The following is a 12,646-nucleotide window of genomic DNA, read 5'->3' on the forward strand; positions in this document are numbered from 1 at the left end:
CGGACGCCGGCTCAGTGACTTCCGGCCCGCGGCGGCGGTTGGTGACTCACGGTCGTTGGGAAGTGATTCTTGTCCCGGAACCGAAAGGCAGTGAGCACTTTGCAATCCTCTTCCCTGACCCTAAAACCGCGCGCGGTCCCTCAGGATATCTCCCTTGCTCAGGCCTGCGTTACGCGTTTAGTGTGGGCGGGGATATTTTCCTGAATCCACTGGTGAGAACGCAGAACGTGGGGAAAGGCTGCAGTGGCAGCCGGCCGGATGGAGGTCAAATAGTAGGAAGCGTTTACTGCCCGGGGCAGAGTGGTGCGGTCTCTAGCTTCCTCTTGCGGTTTGGTAGAAAGAGAACAGAAGCTGTTGAGTAGCCGTGTGACTTGGAACAGTGACTTGGAACAGTGACTTGGAACAGTTTTTGATATGAACTGGTAGTTGAAGTAAGTGTTAAATTTTGGAATTGAGCCGGGTCACCTGCCCCAGTCTCTAAGTTGAGATTTCTCCATTCTGCGCCGCGTATGCGCCAGCCACCTTGTCGGTTCCTCACAGGTCTCCTTGGAGTGGAGGACTGGGTTCTCCAGCCCGTGACTAAGACATCTCTTCCCAGCATTGAACATCTCTTTTCCGGAGATTGTTTGTTTTTTAGATCTGTTTTTTTTTTTAATTGAGGTATACTTGTACAATATTACAGAAGTTTCAGGTGTACAACAGTGATTCACAATTTTTAAAGGTTATACTCCATTTATAGTTATTATAAATATTGGTGATATTCCCTCTGTTGTACATCCCCCAGATGTTCATCAAAGGTCTCATCTGTGTCGGGAGGGAACCAGCCCAGGCAGGCCCAACTTCACTTGCTGAATCAGTAAATGCCCTGGCGGCATACCTTGCTGGACATTGGGGCTTGCATGGGCCTGCAGGCAGTGGGTCAGAGTAGAAAACCCTCGGGAGGTCAGAAAGGTGAGGCATAAGTTAACTTTATGGGCAGTGCAGAAGTGATGTATGCTGGTTGGGGAAAGCTTGGAAGAACAGAAATGGGTTGTATAATATGGTTGGTTACAAGACTGGGTGAGGGCATAACAGATGCCTTTTAGTGTCTTTCATCACTTACACAGAAGTTGATTTCGAAGATGTGTTTTATCTGATCTTTTTACTCCTCCTTTCCTTTATGGCTGCCTTTTGGCAGTTTGCCAAGTAGAAGTAGTTATGGCATCATGACTTCTAGCTTTGTAAAAAATATATTTATTTGTTTATTTTGGCTGCACCACCTCTTAGTTGTGGCATCGTTGTTTGTTTTTTGTTTTTGTTTTTTTTGGCTGCGTTGGGTCTTTGTTACTGCATGCGGGCTTTCTCTAGTTGCAGCGAGCAGGGGTTACTCTTCCTGGCGGTGTGCGGGCTTCTAATTGTGGTGGCTTCTCCTTGTGGAGCATGGGCTCTAGGCTCGTGGGCTTCAGTAGTTGTGGCACGCAGGTTCAGTAGTTGTGGCGCACAGGCTTAGTTGCTCTGCGGCATGTGGGATCTTCCCGGACCAGGGCTCCAACCCATGTCCCCCGCATTGGCAGGCGGATTCTTAACCACTGCACCACCAGGGAAGTCCTGTCTTTTTGATAATAGTCATTCTAACAGGTATGAGGTGATACCTCATTGTGGTTTTGATTTGCATTTCCCCGATGATTAGTGATGTTGAGCACCTTTTCATGTACCTATTGGCCATCTGTATGTCTTCTTTGGAAAAATGTCTATTCAGATCTTATGTCCATTTTTTTAAACAGGTTATTTGTGTTTTTTTGCTTTTGAGTTGTTTGAGTTCTTTATATATTTTGGATATTAGTCTCTTATCAGATAAGTGATTTGCAAATATTTTCTCCCATTCAGTAGGTTGTTTCTTTTGCTATACAGAAATTTTTGTTTGATGTAGTCCCACTTGTTTATTTTTGCTTTTGTTGCCTTTGTGTTGTGTGTCAGATTGGTTTTTAGTTCTTTAGGGCAGTCTTACCTTTACATTTCGGTAGTACCTTTCTAGTGCAATGCTCCACAAATGTTTTCTGAATTCCTGCCGAAGATTAGAAAATTGACAGGTAGGGGGACTGCTACTGGAGAGAAAGCTTACTAATTTCACCCAGAAATGACAATTGGTAATCTGATAGTGAGGGAAGAGACAGGAAAAATCTGTAAAAGTAGGCAAAATTTTGCCCATCATTTGGCAAAGATTTTTAAAATTGTAATATCCAAAAGAGAATATAGGAAAACATTTTTGTGTAATGCTGGTGGGAGTAGAGAATTCATATAATTTCCTTAGAATGTAGTTTGGAAGACTGTACTAAAAATCGTTAGGGGACTTCTGTGTGCCACAACTACTGAGCCTGCGGTCTAGAGCCCACGAGCCACAACTGCTGAGCCCACATGCCACAACTGCTGAAGCCCACACACCTAGAGCCTGTGCTCCGCAACAAGGGAAGCCACTGCAATGAGAAGCCTGCCCAGTGCAACTAAGAGTAGCCCCTGCTTGACGCAACTAGAGAAAGCCCGCGCGCAGCAACAAAGACCCAATGCAGCCAAAAATAAAAAAAAATAAAAATTAAAAAAAATAAAAGTCGTTAGGGAATTCCCTGGTGGTCCAGTGGTTAGGACTCTGCACTTTCAGTGCTGAGGGCCTGGGTTCAGTCCCTGGTTGGGGAACTAAGATCCCACAAGCCACGTGGCGTGGCCAAAAAAAAAAAAAGTCATTAAAGTACATAAGTTGACCCACCAATTATACTTATCCTAAGGAAATCATTTGAGATGTGTATACTTTTGTGTTCCCACAGTGAATAGCAAAGCAGAACTACCTTCATTTCTGACAATAGAGAATCAGTTAAACTATGGGGCAATCATTCTAAGGAACTGTACACATTGTGACCGTTATAAATTATATTTTCAAGGAATATTTAATGAAGTGTAAAAATGCTTATGTGTTAAGTGAAAAAAGCAGGTTATAATATAACTCTAATTTATAAAATATGTATCTCTGTTATCATGTTAGCTTTTCTTCCTTGTGTTAGCGACCTCAGGCCTTAAAGAAAGCTTTGCAGCTCCAGGCGCCACATCTTCCCACTAATGACCCAAGCAGAAAGGAAGGGAGCAGTGAGGGCTCTCTTCTGTTGGCGCTCCATCCCCAGGTGTATTCCTCTTACATCTTATTGACCAGAGCTGGATCATAGAGCCACTCGGAGTTGCAGTGGAGGCTGGGAAAGTGAGTATCCAGCAAAGAGGATTGTGATTAATCCCTTGGGGCTGGCACACTGCCATGCCACTAAGAATGCTCTGGGGTTCTGTAGGTAGGGAAGAGGGGCAAATGGCGGGTAGACAAATGTGTTGCCACACCCAGTTAACTACAGCATGTTGTTTGGGCCAATAAAGCCACATTCCAAGAGGGCAGTATTTGTAAACCTCAGTGACAGTGTACCCATATGCCATCATCTCTGCCTTTCTCTGGAAGAGGTGCCAGTGTCAAAGACCAGCTGCTTGAGAAATAACAAATTAGCATTTGTTTAATTCCTGTGATTAATGACCCTTAGTTTACTTCATCTTTGTGTAAGAGCAACAGTGTACTGAATTGAATTGTGTCTCATCTTGTATTTAATACGTAGATCAGTACTTCTTCTCTTATGTATCCTGAACTTGAAAAGGTTGGGAAAGAGTAGGGACCCCTCTGGGATGGAAGAATTTGTGCCATGTCCTTTAGTTTTCTGGAATTGTAATTACTTGGAAGTGATGAACTAGGTAAAGAGTGCTTCTTAAAATCACACATTGCAAGATCTCTGAAGCCAGCTAGAACAGCAGGCCTTGGGCTACATGCCCAGTATTGAATAATAAAACGAGAGACCTTAGAAATATAAGTTCCTCTGCCCTGTGTTTTGGGGGTTTTCACCCCTTCAGTTTTTGGGTCTGGGGAAGGGCAACAGAGACTTCTTGCTCACAGCCAAGGCTCTTAAGTTTATGGGGAGGAAGTAGAGATGGCAGAAGAACCAGCAGTGAGTACCAAGGAGTTATTGGGAAAAAAAATTAGGAGCTGAGTTAGTTGATGGCATAGAGTTTATTTTTATTTTTTTAATAAAGTTTCTTTTATTTATTTTTATATATATATTTGGCTGTGTTGGGTCTTCGTTGCTGCGCAGGGGCTTTCTATAGGTGCGGCGAGCTGGGGCTACTCTTTGTTGTGGTGCAGGCGCTTCTCATTGTAGTGGCTTCTCTTGTCATGGAGCACGGGCTCTGGGCACATGGGCTTCAGTGGTTGTGGCTCACGGGCTCTAGAGCGCAGGCTCAGTAGTTGTGGCGCACTGGCTTACTTGCTCTGCAGCATGTGGGATCTACCTGGACCAGGGATTGAGCCCGTGTCCCCTGCATTGGCAGGTGGATTCTTAACCACTGTGCCAACAGGGAAGTCCCAATGGCATAGAGTTTAAATTCAGCTTTTGCTAATAAGGTGGATTTTGACAACTCCTTGGAAGCTGAGTTTAGTTCTTTCCCTTGAGCCTTTCCTCTCCTCCCAGTGGACAGCATCTTAAATTCCAGAGAAGATGATAAAGCTCCCCTGAGGCAGTTATGGAATCTCCAAGTTCCTATTTCAGTGACTCAGTTTTCAGTAGTTCACTCTTCCTCCATCTCACTCTCCCTTCACGTGGTAATTAGAAGGGATAGGGCACAGTCTCTCTAGCTTGCATTCCAGGAAGGGTCCCGAAAGGAGCTGAGCTCAGGGTGAGCAGCTCTGAATGGGTATAAAATATTTCTCATGTAGCTGCCCATTGGGTGGGGCCTTAAGCCCTTTTGGATGTGGCTGAACATGCCACTGATACTCTGTGACCCTGTGCTGTGGCACAGAGCTTCCAAGTTCACCAGGTTTAGGAATCCTTTCCCTGGAAAGCCCAGAGGATAATAATCGTTAACAGACTTCATCACTGTGACTGGGAATGAATCGCACCAGAAACTCAATAGCAGCTAATTCACGCAGGTCCCTTGACCACCCTGAACGCTACCAACAATCTTGGTGATTGCATCCACAGTAGGTTCTGACCACTAATGAACTTGACTCAATCTCTAAGAAGCAGTCTCAGCTGCAGGGAGCTCCAGTCCACCTGCGCCTACCTCACCACTGTTTGCTCTCACGGAGGAACAAGTTGGTCAGGAAGCTGCACCATGGCCTGGCTCTTAAAGAGAGACTCTCAGAACCAGAGGTGGAGATTCACTGACTTAGAATTACTCTAAGCAGCTACAGCGTAATGTCTTCGGAGAAGGTATGTGCTGACGTGATCAGAGGCACAAAGGAAAAGACTCTCAAGGGGAAAGGACGGATGCCCACCAAGACTGTGAGAATAACTACAAGGAAAATTCCTGTGGTGAAGGCTCTAGGACTTGGGATCATTTTTCAGGTGAGGATCCACAGCGACTCAGTGACACGCACAGTCCTTCTGCGATTGTTAATAAGATTACTTCCATCAGTACTGAGCCAGGAGTCGAGGTTGAAGTCACCATGGCAGATGTTTTAAATCAACTTTTTTAATAAACTGATAATCAGTTGTTAAAAATATAAACAGACATCATTTGTGAACTGAATAAAGGCTTTTGACACTTGGAATAAACACCTGATGGGTAGGCTGGATTCTCTGCCCTTAAGGAAAAGAGCCACAGATGATTTGAGTATGACGTTTAATGTAAGATACAGTGGATTGGCAGAGTTGGTACAAAGCTAAGAGATTCATTTCTAGTCAGTGAGTTAACAGCCTAGGCACCTGGACAAAAAATTGGCTCTGCTGTCCTGGGTCCTCCAAAGCCCCCTGTACAGCACCAGCTAGAGGCCCCACACCAAGACTGGTATTGGCTACCTGAAGGCGTTGATGGAATCTACTGTTCCCAGAGTGATTCAAGAGACTGGCTGGCCCTAGTCAACACAGCAGGTGTAATTTTCAGGACAGGCTTGAGGAAAGTGGGTATAGAACTGGACATGGGGTTTGGGTGGCCGTACATTTGCTGCATGCAGTAGTCCAAGAGGCTCTCAGCTGGAGAGGTTAGCCTTTCCACCCTCCCTGACTGCTGTTTGGGAAGAAGGAGAAAAAAGGTCTTTCAAAAAGCTGTATTTGGCATGAGCTAATGCCACTGCCAGTGGCCAGGCACAGACACAGAAGGCCCTGAGGAGCTGGGCGGAAAGGAGAATGTGCAGGCAGAGCAGGAGATAGCCAGCTCACATCCCTGCCCCAGGAGCCCAGAAGGATGAAGGCCGTGCAGTAAAGGGTAACATACGGTCCTCCTCTTTGGTCACGCAAAGGCCCTAGCATGGGCCTGGGAGGTGAGAGGGCTGAGGGGTGCAGGCTCTGCCCCCGGGCCCCAACCTTTAGGCTCATCACATGGAGGCGGTGATGCAGCGAGAGGCGAGGCAAGGAGACAGAGCAGTCAGGCTGGTAATCTCCGGCTCCTAGGAGCTGCCCTTGTCCTTGTCATCCATGAGGTCATACCTGTGGGAACAAGCAGAGAGGGCTCAGGTAGAAAGATGACTTCTGTGTCCTCTTACAAATGAGACAAGATCTGAGGGCTCTTATACTTCCGAGGATCAGTGGTTCTCAGCTTGGGTTACATCCTTTTTCCCTCCTATGATTGGGATTTTTCCTACTTAAGCATCCAAGCCCATCCCCAGCTCATCAGACACTCACCACTGGGCTGCACCCTGGGAAAGGTCTATCTCAGTGAGGTCCAACTGCACCTGTGTTGGGGGATAGTAGGGGTGAGATGTTACTTTTGATGTTTCCAAAGACCACATCCTACCTTGACACACTTCTGGTCCCAAACCAGTGCAGAGGTAATTGGGTAGTAAAGTACTATAAAGTACATCTGTAAAGTAATGTCACCAGGGTGCTTACTCCCTAATAGGGACTACAAGCTTTTCCACCAGCAACTTCTAACTCTCACCTTTGCCTGGTCCACCTTTGCCCTCTTCTTACCTTCCCCAGCAGCTCACGCTCTCTTGACATGAAGGAGGAACTAGACTTCACAGAGACATCCAGCTTTCGCCGAAGGGCCTCATCCAGGGGCAATTCCCACTCAAACCTGAGGAGGGACTGGGGTTAGGGGAAGGCGCCCTTCCCGAGCCTGCCATCTCTTCACTTGAATGCTCACTGACTGACCGTTCATCGAATTCAGGATTTAGGGTCCTCTTCTTCTGTGAGCTCTTCCTCTTGGTACCCCGGTTCTTGTCTGGCAGTAGCAACAGTGACACGTAGGGGTCGGGGGGATCCCGTCCATTTTGTCGAAGGGCCCTGTGACAGGAGGAAGGAGGTGATGAGGCAACCTGAGGGGAGGGACGGGGAGAACCTGGAGGATGTGAGGGATGGAGTCTCACCGGCAGCTGTGAACGATGCTGATCAGCTTTCGTTCTTCACTGTAGTACCAAACAGTGAGTTTCACCTGGCCTAGAGGCCCGGCTGGAGCCTCAAGGGGACTGTGGAGAGATGGAGATAGCGTTGGGAGGAGGTAGTGCCTCGGGAGTCTGTAGCTTATCCTTTGTATCCTTGACTGAGTCCCATCTTTCCGACCCAGCGCTTTACCTGTCACTGTGTGTTAGGCGCTGCCGGAGCTCTGGGGCTGAGGAAGTGATGTGAGGGAGTCCTCCCCAGAGCTCCGGTTCTTCGCTTAGAGATGAGGAGCTGTGGCTGTAAGCTTCCACCCCTGAGTGCTGGGACACCAGGATCTAGGTAAACAAGAAAGCAGCACGCAGAGTCCTTCCGCTCCCGGGCTAGAAGGACACGGCCCTCTGCTCCCGCCCTCCCTCCCCTTGCCCACTGTCTCCTGGCACTCACCCTGAGCTGTGCTCTCAGTAGCACCTGCCCTGGACCATTGCTGAGCATAAACCAGTGGTCCAAGCAGAGCCGGTCAGCCACGAGGAGCTCAGAGAGGGGCAGGGATAACGAGCCCAATGCGCCAGTCCCCTCACCCTGAACCTGTGGAGCAACAGGACTGCCGTCAAGAGAGAAGTGATTTGGGTAGGTCCCTGGCGATCCAGTGGTTAGGACTTGGCGCTTTCACCGCCAGGGCCCGGGTTTGATCCCTCGTAGGGGAACCTGCAAGCCGCAGAGCGAGGCCAGAGGCAAAAAAGAGAGAGAGAGAAGTGATTTAATCCTGGCATTCCAGGTCCAAATGCTTGGACACTTGAGTGGTTTTGGAGAGACTCCCCTTCGTGAAGGGCAGGGGAGCTGTGGTAATAGTTGCTGCTGGTCCCACTTCCCTGCTTCCCTTTCTTTTTTAACCAGAGTAGACTGTACTATCTTTACTTCCTAAGCTTTCACAAATTATCCCAGTAATACCTGCATAGGGTAGAAAAAAGAATAGTAAAAATAGAATAAAATTGTTTCCTGCCCATCCTGTCCTCATGTCCATACTCCAAATGTAATGAGCCCTTCCTATTTTCTTTGTTCTGGCGTAATTCTAACTAATATGTTTATACCTCTATTTCAGAATTTGCCAACTTTAATATCTACTGATTCCCTGCTATTCAAGATGACAAATTGAGCTTATTTACATCTCTTCTCTACCTCTGCCAGTGTTGTTAATAGTCACATTATTTGACATTCTGTTGGTTTCTATTCATGTAATTCTCTACTTACTGTTCTATCAAATTTGGAAGGTATTTGACTTACTCCATATAGAGAAAGTCAGCACTCCTATATTACCTTCCCCCATCCTCTCCCCACCTCCCATACCTCTTCACTTTTTGGTCACCCTTCGACCCACTGAAATCTAGCTTCTACTCCATTCCAGCCACTGAAGTTGCTCCAGTCATCAGTGACCTCCTAGTTTTAAAAGTCAGTGAATAGTTTTCAGTCACCTAATTTTACCTCTCAGTAACATTTGACCACTTCCTGTCTTTTGAAACACTCTTCTTTTGGCTTCTGGAACCCACTCTCTCCTGGGGAGCGTCCCACCACCCTGGCCACACTTCAGTGCTCTTCTTCCTCCATCTGCCCTTCTGTTGCAGCGCCCAGCATGTCCAACCTTTGTCTTCTTTTCACTCTACACACGCCCTGAGAGATCTCACTCACGCTTGTGACTGCAGCTGCTACCTGTTGCTTGCTCATGATGCTCAAACAAGAGGGAGAGGGAGGAACACCACAGTGGGCCACAGATCTACCTTCCAGATGGCTGTCTCCCCTTGGACAGCCCTCAGACATCTCAATTTCAAAAACTCCTGCTCGGTGCATTCCCCGTGTTGGCAATGGCACCTTTATCTGTCCATCCACACTAAAACCCCAGGAGTTAACACCTAGGTGTTCTTTGTTCCTCTTCCCCCTCCATGTCAAAATAACCACCAAACACTATCTGGCCTTTGTCAGTTCTCGCTTCAATTACTCTAACAGTCTCTTAAGTGACCTACCTGCCTCCAGTGCTTCCTTCCTTCAGTTCATTTTTTTACCCTGATGTCGACACCATCTTCCTAAGATGCAAATCTGAATGCCACCTCTCATTCCTTCAAATGTTTCCCTATGCCTTTAGGATAAAATCCAAATTCTTAGCATAATTTTTTTGTGATCTTGCTCTTTCCTGCCTCTATAATGTATAATTTGCCGCCTTTCTCCTCCATTCCCTTCTCAGCCTTAAGAGTTTTCCTGTCCTTCTTTTCTTGGTCAGGGCCTATTTACCCTTAAGCTAAGGACGCCTTTCTTACTATCTTTCTTACCTCACCTTTTCCCTTGTCTGAGTTAGAACCCCTCCTTTTTCCCCTACACTGCCTTTACCTCAGCAGTTATCAGTCAGGAAGTATTCTCTGGTTATTTTTCTCCTAAAAGAAGAGTGTGAGCTCCAAAAAGATAAGAACATCTTTTATCTCTGAATGCCCTGTGCCTGGTTCAGTGCCTGGCCTGTGACAGCAATCTGCAAAATGTTTGTAGAATGAATTTACGGTACCTGCAACTCCAGGCTCTCAGAGTTTGGTTTCCTGATGAGAAAGGAGGCACTCTCATCCCAGACAGGGGCTGACGTTTGGGAAACAGTCTGGTGGAGATGAGGGGTATGATCAGTGTTGACATTTTCTCCTCTACGCCTCTCATCCCTCCCATTCTTAGTCCTGCAGCATTTCCTAATACCTTAGTTTTATGAGAAGTATCTCCCACGGCAATAGTAGCATAAGGGCTGGGAGGCTTGGTACCTTTTCGGAGCTGGAAAGAGAATGTTATTCTTAAATTTGGACCAGTTAGGCAGATTCCCCCCTCCCCTCACAAATTACATCCACAGCCAGTGGCCCATGTCCCCATGTCTCCACTTGACAGCCCTCACCCTCCTGGCCTCGAACAGAAAATTCTTCCCACCCCAGCACCACCCTGGGAGAGAGGAATTTGGAATTTACTATTCCAAATACACTAGGAGCATCCAAACCTGAGGGATGTAGAAGAAGGGCCAGGGAGCTATGGGGCGTGGGGAGCATATCTCACCGGCAGGTCCTCAGCCCGCTCCAGGTAGACGGAGAGCAGGGCCGCCGCCAGTTCTGCACTCTTCCGAGTCTGGATTAAACTGTTCACCTGCAGCACCTGGGGAAGGACACATGGGAGCTGGGGAGTGGTAACTGACACTCTGGGGCCTGGCATATGCCTTAAAAGCTCATAGAAGAGTTTACCTTGACCCATCTTGGGTCCCTCTTGGGTCCCTTCCTTCCTCCAGCATCTTTCCTTACCTCCTCTAACTCAGCAGCAGTGGGACGGGGGGTCAGACGCTCCAGACACAAGTGTAGGCGGCCAGATGGGACATCCTCCAGGGTCAGCCACTGTGGAAGTGGGCAGGGTTAAGACTTGGGGGCGTGGGGACAGGAACTATGAGAATGAACCATGCGTCAAGATCAGGACAGACTGCTGATTCTAATTCCATGCTCACCTCATCGAGGAAGCCATTGTTTAGGACTGTGGTGAGACTCACTTTACACCTGTAGAGGAGAAAGATTAAGGTCTATGGTCAAGAGCCAAGTCTTTTGTCTCCAAGGTCTACAGAGGCCCAGCCCATCTTCCCCGCTGGACGCCCCCCGACCGCCTCACCTGCCCAGAAAGTCATCCTTGTCCAGGTCCTTGTCAAAAACTTCAACCTCTAGCTCTTGGCCTGGAATTGATGTGACGATCACCTAGTGGGAGAAAATAGTGGGATCCTTTCGTTTTCTTCTCAGAATGACTGGACACCTCCCCCAGTCAACTGAACCCCAAAAGTTTTTTAGACCACTCTCAGAGCTGGGGGAGGAATGGGGCAAGACTGGGAAGAGTCTTAGCCCTCAATTCTGACCTCAAAGACCTCGTTCCAACGGGGATTGAGATCTTCCCGAACAACACGGCTCCGGAAGCTTCGTCCTCCCAGCTTTAGTTTGACATAGGGGTCTGACTTCCCCTTCACTAATCCCCCCAAGAAACGGTCTTTGGCAATCAGGTCCTGGGCCTCTAATACATGAATCCGAAGCACATTCTGTAAAAGGGACAGATGGGGCACCAGGTGGCGGTCAAAGAGAGAATACTGTCAGACCCAACCCTGAAACAGGCTTTGCGCACGTAGGGTGGGCAAACAGACTCCAGTACTTTCCAGATATAGACTTACCTCCGTCCCAAAGTTACTGTCAGGAGTAGTGTGACTGGGTCGAGGTGGGGCATCCACACTGCTGCCTGTCTGGGGGCTCTCGTCGTCCAGGTCCCAAGCTCCAGGAGTACTAGGCACAGCAGGGAAGCGCACTTCTGATGAATCCAAGTACAAGAGCTGGGAAGGGTAGTGTGATTGTCAAATCAAAGCAGTGCATTTAGCCACCAGCAGGCAAGGTATGTGGGGGCTGGGGGGGGCGGGGCAGAGCAGGGGCTCTGACAGGGAAACTAGGTCCCTGCCTTGGCTGTGCTTATCTCTGGGGGGTTCACTCCCCACTCACCCAACTCAGACACCATGTCTTCCCCCAGTTAGATCAACAAACATTTTTTGTGCGTCTGCTAGATGCTTTCAGATACACTAGCTCATTTCATCGTAGAGGATCCCCTTTCCTTACTCTTAATACCACCAGGAATCCACGAGGCCCTTCCCCTCTACCTCCATACCCTCATAACCAGTTTCATGTACAGCCGGGAGTTTGGGCCAGAGCTGCTGAGCTGGAACCACTGGTCCAGGGTGAGTTCAGGGGCAGTCAGCAGGCGAGCCAGAGGCAGGGTCAACGCCCCTAAAGTCAGGGCCCTGGAGTCATCCTTCACCTATAGGCACAGGAGGAGGGGATGGAGTGAGGGATTAGGGAAAAGGGAGGTAGACTGCGGAAATGATGACACAGCTGCAGCTCATTCTCTCTGTGCCAATCAAACCTTTTGCTCCACTCCAGGCCATCCTTCTACAGTCCTCTGCCTACTCTACAGTCCCTTCCTCCTTTGCCCTTTCTGGTCTCATTACCTGGAAAGTTCTCATTCTGCTCTTCTCTGCCTATTTAAATCCTACTGATACTTTAAGACCCTCTGAAAATCCTACTTCCTTCACAAAGACTCTCTAGTTACTCCAGCCTCTGTACCTTTCTCTGGCCATCCTAAGCACTATACTATGGGTATTTTACTCCCAATGATTAATGTTGAATCATTCTTAGATGGTTATATATGTTTGTCTCCTCTCTGAAACTAGCCAGTAAGCTTCGTGAGGGCAG

At 48.0% G+C, this 12,646-nt stretch overlaps 1 protein-coding gene and 1 long non-coding RNA gene across 10 annotated transcripts in view; one reads left to right on the top strand and one right to left on the bottom strand.

Annotated features, from left to right (window-relative positions):
- LOC132529429 (uncharacterized) overlaps positions 1–12,646 on the top strand; it is a 14,293-nt gene continuing 1,647 nt past the window's right edge. Inside the window, exons 1-2 of one of the 8 annotated variants that reach the window (XR_009543457.1) lie at positions 46–90; positions 3,014–3,223. This is a non-coding gene — a long non-coding RNA (uncharacterized LOC132529429). The other 7 variants (XR_009543456.1, XR_009543458.1, XR_009543455.1 and 4 more) reach the window with 7 other exon arrangements.
- ZC3H10 (zinc finger CCCH-type containing 10) overlaps positions 5,660–12,646 on the bottom strand; it is a 23,497-nt gene continuing 16,510 nt past the window's right edge. For both annotated transcript variants that reach the window (XM_060165895.1, XM_060165894.1), the window contains 16 exons: positions 12,063–12,212; positions 11,581–11,736; positions 11,275–11,451; positions 11,037–11,119; positions 10,879–10,927; positions 10,682–10,771; positions 10,443–10,538; positions 10,098–10,169; positions 9,919–10,005; positions 7,818–7,958; positions 7,566–7,708; positions 7,361–7,459; positions 7,146–7,277; positions 6,963–7,068; positions 6,675–6,724; positions 5,660–6,479 (listed from right to left, as the gene is read on the bottom strand). In XM_060165895.1, the coding sequence (XP_060021878.1) occupies positions 6,440–6,479; positions 6,675–6,724; positions 6,963–7,068; positions 7,146–7,277; positions 7,361–7,459; positions 7,566–7,708; positions 7,818–7,958; positions 9,919–10,005; positions 10,098–10,169; positions 10,443–10,538; positions 10,682–10,771; positions 10,879–10,927; positions 11,037–11,119; positions 11,275–11,451; positions 11,581–11,736; positions 12,063–12,212 (1,671 nt within the window). In that variant the 3' untranslated portion in view covers positions 5,660–6,439. The remainder of the gene's footprint in view (positions 6,480–6,674; positions 6,725–6,962; positions 7,069–7,145; positions 7,278–7,360; positions 7,460–7,565; positions 7,709–7,817; positions 7,959–9,918; positions 10,006–10,097; positions 10,170–10,442; positions 10,539–10,681; positions 10,772–10,878; positions 10,928–11,036; positions 11,120–11,274; positions 11,452–11,580; positions 11,737–12,062; positions 12,213–12,646) is intronic.

The sequence above is a fragment of the Lagenorhynchus albirostris genome, chromosome 11, assembly GCF_949774975.1.
Source record: "Lagenorhynchus albirostris chromosome 11, mLagAlb1.1, whole genome shotgun sequence".
In the NCBI taxonomy this organism is placed as follows: domain Eukaryota; kingdom Metazoa; phylum Chordata; class Mammalia; order Artiodactyla; family Delphinidae; genus Lagenorhynchus; species Lagenorhynchus albirostris.